This window comes from Heterodontus francisci, chromosome 4, assembly GCF_036365525.1.
Source record: "Heterodontus francisci isolate sHetFra1 chromosome 4, sHetFra1.hap1, whole genome shotgun sequence".
Lineage (NCBI taxonomy): Eukaryota > Metazoa > Chordata > Chondrichthyes > Heterodontiformes > Heterodontidae > Heterodontus > Heterodontus francisci.
The window spans coordinates 178,116,382-178,131,915 of NC_090374.1; the positions used below are offsets into that span (position 1 = coordinate 178,116,382).

General features: G+C 41.1%; 1 protein-coding gene across 1 annotated transcript in view; it reads left to right on the forward strand.

The window, feature by feature from the left end:
- ugcg (UDP-glucose ceramide glucosyltransferase) overlaps positions 1 to 15,534 on the forward strand; it is a 57,651-nt gene that overhangs the window by 21,077 nt on the left and 21,040 nt on the right. Inside the window, exons 2-5 of the mRNA XM_068030647.1 lie at positions 10,460 to 10,601; positions 13,537 to 13,639; positions 14,710 to 14,811; positions 15,222 to 15,334. Coding sequence (XP_067886748.1) covers positions 10,460 to 10,601; positions 13,537 to 13,639; positions 14,710 to 14,811; positions 15,222 to 15,334 — 460 coding nt within the window. The remainder of the gene's footprint in view (positions 1 to 10,459; positions 10,602 to 13,536; positions 13,640 to 14,709; positions 14,812 to 15,221; positions 15,335 to 15,534) is intronic.

Here is a 15,534-nt window from a genome sequence, read left to right on the forward strand (position 1 = left end):
CTTACATCAGTGGTAGGGAAATTATTAGAGAGGATTCTTCGGGACAGGATTTACTCCCATTTGGAAACAAACAAATTTATTAGCGAGAGGCAGCACGGTTTTATGAAGGGGAGGTCGTGTCTCACTAATTTGATTGAGTTTTTTGAGGAAGTGACAAAGATTATTGATGAAGGAAGGGCAGTGGATGTTATCTATATGGACTTCAGTAAAGCCTTTGACAAGGTGTCTCATGGCAGACTGGTACAAAAGGTGAAGTCACACGGGATCATAGGTGAGCTGGCAAGATGGATACAGAACTGGCTCTGTCATAGAAGACAGAGGGTAGCAGTGGAAGGGTGCTTTTCTGAATGGAGGGATATGACTAGTGGTGTTCTGCAGGGATCAGTGCTGGGACCTTTGCTCTTTGTAGTATATATAAATTATTTGGAGGAAAATGTAGTTGGTCTGATTAGTAAGTTTGTGGACAACACAAAGGTTGGTAGAGTTGCAGATAGTGATGAGGATTGTCAGAGGATACAGCAGGATATAGATTGGTTGGAGACTTGGGCGGAGAAATGGCAGATGGAGTTTAATCCGGACAAATGTGAGATAATGCATTTTGGAAGATCTAATGCAGGTGGGAAGTATACAGTAAATGGCAGAACTCTTGGGAGTATTGACCGGCAGAAAGATCTGGGCGTAGAGGTCCACAGGTTACTGAAAGTGGCAACGCAGGTGGATAAGGTAGTCAAGAAGGCATATGGCATGCTTGCCTTCATCGATCGGGGCATAGAGTATAAAAATAGGCAAGTCGTGCTGCAGCTGTACAGAACTGTAGTTAGGCCACACTTAGAATATTGCGTGCAATTCTGGTCGCCACACTACCAGAAGGACATGGAGGCTTTGGTGAGGGTACAGAAGAGGTTTACCAGGATGTTGCCTGGTCTGGAGGGCATTGGCTATGAGGAGAGGTTGGATAAACTCGGATTGTTTTCACTGGAACGACGGAGGTGGAGGGGTGACATGATAGAGGTTTACAAAGTTATGAGCGGCATGGACAGAGTGGATAGTCAGAAGCTTTTTCCCAGGGTGGAAGAGTCAGTTACAAGGGGACATAGGTTTAAGGTGAGAGGGGCAAAGTTTAGAGGGGATGTGCGAGGCAAGTTCTTTACACAGAGGGTGGTGAGTGCATGGAACTTGTTGCCGGGGGAGGTGGTGGAAGCAGGTTCGATAATGACATTTAAGAGGCATCTTGACAGACGTGAATAGGATGGGAATAGAGGGATACGGTCCCCGGAAGTGCAGAAGGTTTTAGTTTAGGCAGGCATCAAGATCGGTGCAGGCTTGGAGGGCCAAATGGCCTGTTCCTGTGCTGTACTGTTCTCTGTTCTTGAGTGCGTTTACTATGAGCTCATTAATAAATCCTATCTAGTTACACATTACCAGATGTGGAGTAGCCTGCTCTCTGGTTGGCTCTAGAATGTGCTGCTCTAAGAAACAGTCCTGAAAACACTCCATGAACTCATCGTCCAGGCTACCTTTGCCACTCTGATTTGTCCAATCAATTTGTAGATTAAAATCGCACATGATTATCGTCGTTACTTTCTCACAAGCCCCCATTATTTCTTCCTGTATACTCCGTCCTACACTGTGGTTATTATTGGGGAGTCTATAAGCTACTCCCACAAGTGACTTCCTACCGTTACTATTTCTTATCTCTACCCAAACTGATTTTACATCTTGATTTTTGGAACTAAGATCACCTCTCTGTTTTGCACTAATGTCATCCTTAATTAACAGAGCTACCCCTGTTGTCATTGACGAGTTTTGGGTGACAGTTATTTCCAGTTCAACATCAGAGAGTTGCAAGCCTTGCTTTGGCTTCTTCCATATATTTTGCACCTCAGGCACTGATTCCTCCTCCACGTCTGTTCATTCCTGCTGAACCCAGTGGTGTTTAACATTGGGTTCTGTGAAGCATGCAAGCAATTGTACTTGGACAGTCTGTGCTACGGACTGAGGTAGTCTATGAATGAACTGTATGGCTTTATTCTAAGCATCAGAATTACACTGGATCATTAGTGGTATAGTATCGCCAGGTTAACCAAGGACAACTCTGTGGCCACCCCCAAACTTGTCTGGACCCTGACTTTGGATTTCAGATTGCAGTTCATGGTATTTCTCCCCACCCCATTGTATATTGAACCTCTGCTGTTTCTAGCTCATTTATGTCATCTATGCACGTAGGATGCCATCACGCTTTCTGCTTAGCACCAAGCAAAATGTTGAATGTTGGAAGTGACTACTTTAAGTTGCATATTGCGTACCTGCACAAATTAGCCCCTTCCCTCAGACATAATTTTTGACTGGCATTACCCAAAGTGAACTTGTAGCAACTTTCCAGGCAGCAGGTTGCTGAGATTGTGCTGCAGTATACAGGATTGTTGAATGGTTTCTATCTGTGTGTCCTGGCAGGAAAAGTTCAGAAGTACATTTGCTTTTGTTACTTCCAGGATCATTCGTTAGATGAATTTAGGGAAGGCAGCCACTAAAGCTGATACTTCAGTAATGGCAAGACTTGCCATTGGTTACTGGAACTGAACTCCAGTTGACCTGTAACTGAAACTGTCCTCACAGTTAAAGGGCTAGATGTGAAATAAATCTTAATTTGACAATTTAACTCTGGACAGGACCACCTTAGTCGTTTAGTTGCTTTCCCCTTTGGGCTAATGGAGACTTGAGTAGGGTCTAGAAAAAGCAGTGTTAAATGCAAAACTTTGTACCAGGGCATCTTATTTGGGTTGTGGTGCATTAGGTATTTGTATTCTTCACTACCCCAATGCCTGCTGCTTAGGCTCCACCAGTTATCACGTGAATCTACAAATTGTCATCTGTTTGGATGGTTAACAGACTTTCCATCCAGTGGTACTTGGGTCCAGACCTCACCACTTATAGTGGGTGTGTTGATGTTAATGTGATTTTCCCACTATATGCAGGCCGGCAAAACCCAAAAGGTAGGCAACCAACATATTTTTTAAATGAACAGAAAATCTCATCTGGCAACTGCTTCGTCTAATTGCTAGCAGTTTTATCCAGAATCTGGTCACTGAGATAAAAAGAGCTGATTTGAAACTGCATGAAGACCTGACTTTACCTGAAAGGAGAACACCATCTTTTAAATGGTAAAGACAATACCACAGATTAGTGGGGTGCAGAACAACTGATTGAAACTGGTTGGGAACCCAATTTTGCCTGAAATCGGCAGAGCTTTTTCATTTGGCAAGTACAGGTTAAGCATTTATTGAACATCCCAAAATAGCTGCTGTACTTAATACGTTATAAATGGCACCTTTGTAATTGCCTCCTGTGGTAATGGCAAATGGTTAGTGCACATGATCAGGTTGGACAGTGTAAGCGGTAAACACTGTTCATGTGTCAAGAACACTGAACAATCAGTTCTATCTATAATACACAGTTTTGGTCTGTCCGCTCTTTTCTGATTCGTTCGTGGGTTGACTTGGTGGGTGGAGCCTGGCGCATGTGGAGGCACAAGCATCGTACACCTTACTCCAGGTGCCTTGCAACAGATGGATCAAAAAAATTGTTATACTCTGTGCACTCAGTATCCGAATGTTAAAACAAAATTTTAAAATATCTAATGTAACCAACTGTCATTCCACAGGTGCAGAACAACTATACCAACCATAAAGCTGTCCGCTAAGCAACTTGACAGTCGATTTTTGTTTTTAAGTGAATCTCCCTCTGTGGGTTCAGTGGGCAAATCCCTGTCAGTAATGATTCCCGAAGGTTTACTCTAAATCCGTTTCAGTGGTATGTAGGTTTCTGTCTCAGTGTGTAGCTCTCTTTATGGCATAAGAAGGGTGGTATAGGAAGAATGGAAAGACATGGGCTAGGGATGACGTGGGAGGGAATGTGGATGGAACGGATGAGAGGATGGTTTGGGAAGGATGGACAGTCAGGATTGCAGCAGGACTGACCTGAGAAGGTACCCTGCCACCCTACCCCACTCCATGCTTTAATGAGTGAAGCTGCGATCCTTTTCCACTTTGTGTGTTAGCACTACCTTGTGTTTAGTTTGGGCATAACCGATCATATTAAATTTTAATTAGGTGATTTTCAAGACATCAACTGAGGAACTGCTGCTCTCAGGATGGGGGGGTGGTTCAGGGTCAATATGGAAATGTGGGATGGGGATGGTGTAAGAAGGATAAAATGGATGAGTGGGATGGCATGGGAACAGTGGGAGGGAGGGGATCGCATTGGAGGGGTGGCATAGGGAGGAGGGGGATGGCATGAGAAGGATGGCGATGAGATAATGGATTTGGTTAAGTATGCTAATCTGACTGCAAATGTTTTGCAGATCTCTGCTATGAGTCTAATGCTCACTCAGAATTTCACATCTGTGCTTCACAAACTCCTGTTTGACCCATTTGGCACTCGGGTTTTTGCAAACTTCTTGTATTTACTTTTAAAATTACTCTTGTGCATGGTAAGTGGGTCTTGCTTTATGGCCATATTTTGCCATGGAGTCGTCGTCTTGTCAAGAAATGATGCTGAAATTAATTGTTCATCATTTTGCTTTTCTGGAGAGCAAGTATATTATTTTGTGTTGATCCAAACTTTCTTGGTTGGGAGCACTCTTGCCTCTGAGCAGGTGGTTATAGGTTCAAGCCAGGATCTCAGAGCAGAAGTACTGTGGAAATGGTGCATTGTTGGAGGTGCAGCCCTTCGGATGAGATGTTCAACTGAGGCCTTGTCTGCTTGTTGCAGTGGTTGAGGTGGATGTTAAAAATGCTTAGCACTATTCAAGGAGGGAAAGTAGATTCACCTGATATCCTGGTCAGCATTTTTCCCTTGACCAACACCAACCAAAAGAGATCAACTGGTCATTTGTTTCAGGGCAACTTGCTGCGTGCAAAATGGCTGCCGGGTTTGCCTATTAACTGTTATACTCTGGAAAGCCAGTTGGTGAAGGAGAGGACTGGAGCCAATCTTTACTCAGTTTAACACTTATTTACAGAGTGAAACATTACAAGCATATACCTCCTAACTCAACGACTCTGCAGACCATGACTAACCTTAAGAATGATCCACATTACTTGAATGAAACTCTTGGGAATGTTTGAAGGATGTGACAAGCTGTTATATAACCAACTTATTTCTCCTCACCCCTCCATGCCTTTTTTCGTCTACACTATGATTAATTCAGAGCTGTTTGTAGAATTTGTATTTTCCAGCACAGGAGGAGGACATTTGGTCCATTGTCCTGCTACAGCCCTCATCTCCACTGCCTAAGTCCAAGGGATGCAGATTTGAATGTATGTGGTGGAGAACTGGTTTAGCTGTTCATCACCAGGTCTGGCTGGGTCACGTAAAGCACTATTGGGTTCTGCTCTCTTTTGTCAAGAATGCAATGAATAACCTGGCTTCTTTTCTCTTTAAACCATCTTCTTAAATTCCTGTCCCCACCTTCCTCCACCCTCACCTCCAACAAGATGGGTATGGACTTCTTTGTCACTAAGATTGAGACTGTCCGTTCAGCTGAGTCTACTGCTTCCTTCTCTTTCCCTAGCCAAACAGGCCAAACTTCCTCTAAGGTTCCCCCCTGCCCTAGCCTTGAACTTCCATCTTCATTTTCCTTCTTATTTCCCCTCATGCCCTCTCCAAGCTCATCTTGTCCATGAAACTCACCACCTACTCTCTCGAAACTGCTCAACATCCAGTTTCCTTTCCTAGTCCCCATGTACTGTTAATGGTTTTCTTTCCATGGGTACGTCCTCCTCCTCTTCAGTTCTGCTGTCATCACCCCTCTTTTTAAAAAAAAAACCCTTGACCACTCCCATCCTTGCAAACTACCATCTCATGTCCAACTTCCTTTCCATGTCTGAAATCAGTGAAAATGCTGTTGCCTCCCAAATCCGTGCCCATTTTTCCCAGAATTCCATGTTTGAATCTTTCTAATCTAGTTTCTGCCCTGCCATAGTATCGAAACAGCTCTTAAAGTCACAAATGACATCCTGTGTGACTGTATCTATGGTAAATTGTCCATCCTCATCCTTCTTGACTGGTCTGAAGCTTTTGACACTGACTGCACTGTCCTCCTCCAATGCCCTTCCTCTGTTGTCCAGCTGTTTGCGACTGCACTCGCCTGGTTCCATTCTTGTTTATCCACGGTGCCCACATCCCACAAACGAAATGTTTTTAAAAATCCAATCGTACCCAGGGTATCACCTGTAGTGGGTTCTCTTGCCGCTCCCACACCGTTAGCTCTAGTGACCCCCCCTGCCCCCCAGGATCTATCTTTTTCTCCCTCTTATTTCTCATTTATGTGCAACCCTTGGTAACATCATCCAAAAATACATTGGTTCCACATGTACATTGACAACATTCAGCTCTACCTCACCACTGGCTCTCTCACCCTCTCTACTGTCTCTAAATTGTCACACTGCTTAAATTCAGTTTTGGATGAGCAGAAACTTGTTACAATTAAATATTAGGAAGACCAAAACTATGGTCTTCCATCCCTGCCACAAATTCCGTTCCCTATCTACCAACTTCAACCCACGTCCTGCCAACTGTCTGAGGCTGAACCAGACTGTTTGCACCTTTGATGTCATATTTGACCTCGGTGAGCTTCTGACCGCATATCTGCACCATCACTAAGTCCACCTATTTCCATTTCCATGAGATCGCCCAACTCTGTCCCTGCCCTGTTGAAACCCTCATCCATGCCTTTGTTCCCACTAGGCTTGGTTATTCCAAAGCACTCCAGGCTGACATTCCATCTTCCTCCCTCCGTAAACTTAGACTCATCAAACCACTGCTGTCCGTGTCCTGGCTCGCACCAAGTCCTGTTCACATATTGCCCCTGTGCTTGCTGATCAACATGGCCCCCTGTTGAGCAGTGCCTCGATTTTAAAATGCTTATTCCTGTTTTCAAACCACTCCATTGCCTCATTCCCTCCCTATCTCTGCAACCTCCTCCAGTCTTGCAGTCCTGTAAGATCTCTGCACTCCTGCAATTTGGGCCTTTAGTGTATTCCTGACTTTAAGTACACCATCATTTAAAGTCAATCCTTCAGCTGTCAAGACCCTAAGCTCTGGAATTCACTCTCTAAACTACTGTCTCTTTCTCCTTTTAAGATCTCCTTCAAACCTATATTTTTGACCAAGCTTTTAGTTGCCTGCCCAAATACTTCCTTATGTGGTTTGGTGTAAAATTTGACAGTGCTCCTATGAAATGCCTTGGGATGTTTTGCTATGTTAAAGAAGCTATATAAATGCAAGTTGGTATTGTTTCTGTGAAAGTGCTATTCATATAGCTGAATTCCATGCCCCTTCCTTTAACCTTAAATTATCTTTTAATGAGTGCTACTGAAGTGCAAGTTTCCTATTTTATAGGGTAGAATGAAGAATATCTATCAATATAGGCACTCACCCATTAGCCTTATCCAGAATGTTCCTGAACACACACACAGGGTGATTGAATGCTTGTTATAGTTGTGCAACCTTGGGAATGCAAAGGCTTATGCATCATTTGGGGGGGGGGAGGAAAACACTGTTCAAAAGAATGTTCTTTACTGTATTTAGCATCTGGATTGCTGGTTAATCTCCACTTCCCCCACGTCACTCAAAATAAATTCCTGCATTGCATTTCAGGTTTTTGGAGAATGGAAGATTTAAGTTAAAAAGGCCTATAAATGTTGCACCATTTTGTGATATATTAAATGCTTAATTGGTTTGGAGGGAACTTAGAAATGTAGTCTCTGCTCTAGGCTAAACTGTTGCAAACATCTTAATAGTGCCTTTCAGGTCTCCTTCCTGCTCAAATCCAAATTGTACCAAGCCAGTTCCATATGTTATTACTAAATATAAACCGTCCTCTGAATTTTGCAGGAGTGTTCTTAGATAATTACAATAGGGAAGTGCCGACCTTTTCTTCTGCCCTTAGTGAAAAAATAAAATTACACTTCTCTTTTGGCATTAGGATTCTTTTGAGCAACTAATATTTTTTGTCCATTTTAATAGTTAACTAATCTTCCCTGAATCTGACGTCTGTGTGCGTCATGATGCATTGATTCCCAGCTCCTCCTTGCCCACAGTCTCCACAGATGCCCACTATGGGAAGTGGCAACAGAAATATAAATGGATGAAAGCACTATATAGAGACTGTAGATCCAAAACTGCCTTAAAAAAAACCCTAATATAAAAGCAACTTCTATTTTACTGTACTAATGAAGCTCGTAAGTTCTATCCTGCTTTTATTTCAAGCTCACTTTTGTGGCCAGATCCTCTCAAAAGGAGAGACCACATGTAAAATGAATGCCACAAAATGTTGTTCAAAGTTTCTATTTTTACATGTTTAAGTAAAAACTCATCCCTTTAGGGCAGCATGCCAGTTATTGCTTAATTTGCCAAGTAATTGTTACTTAACTCTAGATGCCATAGAAGGTGGTTGAACTTGCAAACCAGAAATCTGTTCCTGCAACGTATGTCAAATTTGATACAAATCAACACATTCCTGCATACACAGTTGGTATAAAAAGCAAATGGGCCCATTTCTTTGGACTGATTTGAGTTTTGCAGAACTGTTTACAAATAATTTTTCCTCCTCGTTTTATAAAAAAAAAATCCCTCAATAGACTTCCAATAAAGTTTTTTTTAATCATATCTGACACAGGTTACATTTTTACATAATACTTGGCAGTAAGGCCCACATTTCTGGGAGAACAGACTTGGAAAGTTGGCAAACCAGTTTGTTGTGGGTTTTCCACTAGCCTAGTGCAGGTAGTTCAGGTTGTGCTGCTGTTTTATGGCAATTCCTACCATGTTCTACCAGCTACTGAGTGAGAAGGACACTTGTTTAACAGAGTTAGAAAACACTTGACAGCAGCTGCACTATACGCGGTGGTGGCTTAGATTTTGCAGAAATATTCTGGTCTGTGTACCGTGTCTCTTATTCTCATCTTTATTCATGTATTGCACAGCACTTAAGCAGCTTATATCCAAAGTACAAACATGCATTCATTTATAATGTGCTGCTTAACAACCAAAAAGACTAATTGCAACAATAGAGAGTGAATTTCTTCAGTTTTTTGGCAGAATTGTGACAACTGGTATGACTTTTATTTTTAGCCTTTTGCTTATGTAAGTGTTATATAAATGTGTGAGTATACCAGACAGGCCAAGAGAGTGTGGGAAAATGGCGCACTGACACGGAACACAAAAGTCCGAGTGTATCAGGCCTGTGTCCTCAGTACCTTGCTCTACGGCAGCGAGGCCTGGACAACGTATGCCAGCCAAGAGTGACATCTCAATTCATTCCATCTTAGCTGCCTTCGGAGAATACTTGGCATCAGGTGGCAGGACTATATCTCCAACACAGAAGTCCTTGAAGCGGCCAACACCCCCAGCTTATACACACTACTGAGTCAGCGGCGCTTGAGATGGCTTGGCCATGTGAGCCGCATGGAAGATGGCAGGATCCCCAAAGACACATTGTACAGCGAGCTCGCCACTGGTATCAGACCCACCGGTCGTCCATGTCTCCGCTATAAAGACGTCTGCAAACGCGACATGAAATCGTGTGACATTGATCACAAGTCGTGGGAGTCAGTTGCCAGCATTCGCCAGAGCTGGCGGGCAGCCATAAAGACAGGGCTAAATTGTGGCGAGTCGAAGAGACTTAGTAGTTGGCAGGAAAAAAGACAGAGGCGCAAGGGGAGAGCCAACTGTGCAACAGCCCCGACAAACAAATTTCTCTGCAGCACCTGTGGAAGAGCCTGTCACTCCAGAATTGGCCTTTATAGCCACTCCAGGCGCTGCTTCACAAACCACTGACCACCTCCAGGCGCGTATCCATTGTCTCTCGAGATAAGGACGCCCAAAAAAGAAGAATGTTTTATATGTTGTCATTCCCCCAATTTTAATGTTGCACATTGTTCCATGTTTCTAAAGGACCTTTATTCCGTGTTCGTGAAGGATACCCTTCCATTGTTTGTTAACTCGGGTTCAAACTGGTATTTATTTCCTCCTCTTGTACGCTATATTGGAAATGGGTCAAGTGTTCCTTAAAAAAAAATAGATTCCTTCAGAATAAATATTAAGGCTTTTGATGTTGATCAATGTTGAAAACTTCTGTTTTAAAGTGCAAATGGATTGAAATCCACCCAATTGGACGTCTGGCATTCCTCAATGTCTATGGGGATGTTAATACCTGAAAGTGGTTGTTTTAGTTGATATTCTAACACTGCAGCATAGAATTGTACTATCTTACTTTGCAATGCAAAGCTCACCTGTTGAGGACCAACACTGTCCACTGAGCTGTTTATCCTGTCACCAGAATTGAACTCTGCATTCCACAATCGTGATGAGTTCCTATTCCGTTCTCTGCCTGGTTTAATTGTGTTAACGACATAAAACAATTTGTAACTGTGATGATTTTACATCTTCCTCTCAGACGCCTTCGTCTAAACAAGAAGACAACAGACAAACAACCTTACAGCAAGCTTCCTGGTGTGTCTCTGCTTAAACCCCTGAAAGGAGTGGATCCAAATCTCATAAACAACCTGGAAACCTTCTTTGAACTTGATTATCCTAAAGTATGTATAAACATTTCATGGAGCTCTGTGTTGTTAGCTGGTAAATGTCATAGAGGAAAAAGTATAGATCACAGAAACCTAATTGTTTGAGGTGGTGATGGTAGTAATCGCGCTAGTGGAAGATTCTTGTATTCAACCTATTGCATTGTTTCTGTCTACTATACAATTAACAAGATAATTATAGACAAGGAAGGTCATTAAAGCCCATCATAGTTTATATGTCCAAGATGACACTGACTACCAAGGTTTTTGCCTTTATTACTCTATCCATGAGTCCATCCATGTGTTGATCATTCTACATGTGAAGAAAGCTTTCGGATATAAGTCTTGAATCTGCCTTTTACTAGGTTAAACCCGTGACCTCTTGTCTAACCCTCATAATTTAAAGTAATTTTCTGGATTTACCTTTTGGATATTACTTACCATCTTGTGTGTATCTATAAGATCACCTCTCTGATGCCTCCTTTGAAAGTCCCAAGTTTCTCCAGTGTCTCCATACATCTACAAGATCCTCCTAACTCATATTTTACACTAGGGATAGCCTTGTGGCTCTTAATTTGCACTGTCTTAAATTTTTCCCTTGTTTCTCATTAATAGAACTGGGCACACTACTCAAGGTATAGTCTCACATACTATTAGAAAGTCTTATCATAACTTCCACTGACTTGAATGCTTCTATGTTAACTCTGTAATTCAACATTGTTTGGACATTTTTTTTTTTGCTACTCTGCAAAGATTGAGCATTGAACCTCTTTAAAATTAAGGTTTCAGTAAGCAGTGCTCTGCATTGGCCAGCACTGAATTTCATTCGTAATTGTACAGCCCGCAAACATGTTTTATTCCAACGCATTCTGTAATTTCTGAGCTGCCTCCTCTGATTCCACTACCCCTTCTAGTTTTGGTAATGTGTGCAACTTTGACCAATCAGTATTGAGTTTCTGAGTTTGTCATTGAATTAAATTATAAACAGCAGTGGATGCCTCAGTCAATAATTGCAAATTTTCCCTCACCCGCTCCTCTAATTAGTACCCGTTGCTTTCTACTCTTCTGCCAATTTCTTAGCTGTACCCAGGCTTTATCCTGTATCCTCATAACTTTCGACTGCAATTTGCCTGATCCACTGTTGATTGAGTAACAAGTCACTAATTTGAAGGAATGTTTTCTTGAATTTTTGGTACGCTTGCATAGATTTGGTTTAATTCTGAGCATGAGAATTGCTTTTAAAAATAGGTTTAATTAAAAGGAATGAAATTGTATAAATTTTGGAGAGGGGTCGGTCTGAGTTTCATTGTATTTTTATCTGATTTTGTGTTAATGTTGCTGAATACCCCAGATGGCTGAATTGATAAAATAGCATTTGATTGAGCATTTGAACCGAAGATCCTGGGTTCGGTTCCTAAACTAGATCATCTCAGTTGAAGTAGTTCAAGGGGTGCCAAGTTGGCTGGCATCATCCCTGAGCTAGGTAGGGGAGAATTCAGCCAGAGTTCCTTTTATTAAAAAAAAAAATCTGCATATGGATGTTGGATGAGCGCAAAATCATGCTTTACGATGGCGTCAAAGGCTGGCAACACTCACTTGCATATGAAAAATGACCACTTGGGTGAGGTAACTGATGGCACTGGTTCATTTCTCTGCTTTTAAATTTACTCTGAACCTTTATAAAGTTACTAATCAGCTCATGTTCTCTTTAATTGGCTGTGCTTTCAGCCACCTAGGGCCTAAACTCTGGATATTACCTCCCTAAGCCCCTCTATCTCTCCTTTGTGTCTCCTTTAAGAACGATCTCTTTGGAAAAGCTTTTTGGTCACCTGTCCTAATGTGTCTCTATGTGGCTTGATGTCCTTGGTCTATCTCTAGTAGGGTGTTGATGCTGGATTCTTTTTTCTGTTTTTAAAGTTATTGATGCTGGCTCACTCTACTTATTTACCACTACTTGGTCTTAAGTTCCAAAACCTAGACAGCTCTGGAAGAGTAGACGCTACTAGCAACTATTTTTATACCCAAGAGTGTCAAGAATAGTGGATGAAGGGACCCTGGATAAGATTTGAATGCAAAGATGGCTATTGAGACTCCAATTATAACATGCTCCCATTTATTTATACATAAAAATATATCAGGGATTTCCAGGCTGTAAACAGATCAAAGTTTAAGAGATTTGCTTAACAGTGGAAATGAAACTTGAGCAGTTTTTTCACTGTCATCTGAATCTAAAGTTTAGCCATTAAATGACTCCATGGTTTGTAAATCTTGATACTGTATCTGGTTCATTTTTGTACCAACTGTGGGTGTTACAGACACTTTAAAGACAACTTTAATGCAGGACAATCAAGCTTATACGAAGGAATCAAATGTTTGCGGTGCAGTTCTAATTGATCGAAATGATCTAATTGATCAGTAGGATATTCTGGGACCATCTGGCACTGTGGGCTAATTAGCTCTTTGTGCATTGCAATAAACCTCTATGTGAGAGATTACATGTAAGCTTTCAAGACTGAATGCTAAAGGACTGAAGAAATCTGAGAGACTATGAAAGTAATTAATTTTGTTGAATGAACTATTTTAAGTTATTTTCTCCCTGTTCTCTTGGATCATCAAGTGCCTATTCAGGGTCTGCCAATGTTAAGCTAGCTTCTAGAAGTTCACAAGAGTGGTGTCTCCAGATTTCCTCTTTATCCCCCTGACCTATGAGGAAATGCCTTTCCTTTGCTTGACTTGAGATCAGAAGTTTGCTGTGTGAGGAATGTGGGAATGGTGAAAAAAGAGATGAGAACCCATGTCCAGCACTTGAATTAACACAATTAACTAACTTTATAGGGTGAGAAGTTTATCTGTGAATCTGTATTGAGGCTGCTTTTGAGAACTACATCATACTTTTCCTGTATCCCACTGCATGTTTGTGATCTCTTTCCTTCCCTTCCCCACCTTTTACCAGTTTGAAATTCTCCTTTGCGTACAAGACCATGATGATCCTGCCATCGATGTCTGTAAAAAGCTGCTGGGCAAATACCCAAATGTGGATGCCAACTTGTTTATTGGTAAGCAGATTTAACGTATGCATGTATGGACAGAAATTGGTGTTTGGCATCATTCCTCAAACCTCATTGAGCTAAAGCTTTTCAAAATTATAGTTTGATAGTTATCTTTTTGTGGATTTGTATTTGTTTTTCAAAACTATCATGGTTAATATGACAGGTTTAATAATTCAGCGCTGATGTTCACCAACGTAAAGGTTGTTGATAACACATTATTAATTCTGTTTTGTTGATGCTGCTTTAAACTTTGAAATCGATGTATGATTGAATTAACCTGGTTATAATCCTTTCTCTGTTGATTTCTTTTAAGTAAAACTATTCCCCAAAAATTGATGATTATCATTATTGCCCTCTGACCTGACTCAGAGCAGTGAGAGACAGAATTAATAGACACAGTCAAATTGACGCTGTCAGTCCTTATTCAGAGTGGTGAAAATGTGAAATTCGCTACCACGTAGCATAATTGAGACAAATAGCATAGATGCATTTAAGGGGAAGCTAGATTTAAAAAAATGAGAGAAAGGAATAGAAGAATATGTTGACAGGGTGACATGAAGTAAATAGTGGGAGGGGGCTCGTGTGGAGCATAAACACCAGCATTGGGCTGAATGGCCTGTTTCTGTGCTGTAAGTTCAATGTCGTTCTTCTACATACTTAACCAGTTTAACTATAAAATTATGCACTTCTTTCTGAAAGTAAAAAGAGTAAGGTGGTGTGGGAGAGGATATGCTTGTATTTATTCTTGACTCTGCAGCTGTGGATGCATTCACAGGGCCTGGGCTTAATCCAGACCCTCTGGATTTCTTCATTTTCCAAAGTAACCTTCAGATAATTTGTAGTATAATTAAAATGAAATATGCAGCCACACCCCACTTTGAAATGTTTTCAGATAGATAAACAGTCTTCCTTTCAGCTATTTTTTTCCTGGATTTATTGGCTAACCTGTGTAGAGAAGGCCAGTAGAAGATGTATTGTCAAGTCAAATTGTCAAAAATGTTGTTAATGGTAAAATGTGTGTCCATTGATAAATTATGTGTAAAATAATACCAATGGGAAATTCATGTAACCTCCAGGTGGAAAAAAGGTTGGCATTAATCCCAAGATAAACAATTTGATGCCAGGTTATGAGGTAGCCAAATATGAACTTGTATGGATCTGTGACAGTGGAATTCGAGGTAAGCAGCATATTGTGTTGGTTGTAAGATTTTCCTGGTTTATTGCTATTTAAAACTAGGAATACATATTTAAGTTCCAATGTCTAATGTTTCAAGTCACAAAATGGTGTTGTTTGAATTTTTGTCCTCTTCAAGCTGAGAGCAAACAAGACTGAACAATTTCTTGTCAGACTTTCTGCATTTACCAGTCTGATTTGTTGCCAAACTATTGTCGAGAGAGGCCTATCCTTGTTATATTGAATATTTGGGCATTTTGGTATATCAACCCTAATTTCTTAAAGTAATTAATAATGTTCTTAAAAAATCTGGTGTTGAAAAACTTGAAATAGCACTATGGATATCGGATGATCAATACATACCGAGTGTGAATCAGCTGTTAAACTTATTCCACATTACTTCCTAATGTTTAGTGAAGCCAGACACGCTGACTGATATGGCCAACATGATGACTGAGAAAGTGGGCCTGGTACATGGATTACCATATGTTGCTGACAGACAGGGATTTGCTGCTACTTTAGAACAGGTAAGAATGGAAATAATTACGTACTACAATGCACTGTTTTTATTTTTTTTTAAATTGTAAAGAGATTGATCATTGAAGATCCAGTGCCCTGATGGCTGTTTAACATGGTAGGCTTTTAAGTCATCCAGCTGCACAAATCCAAAGTATTATGTGGTATAAGATAAATTGTACATTTGTAACGGTGATATTGAAAAGTAACC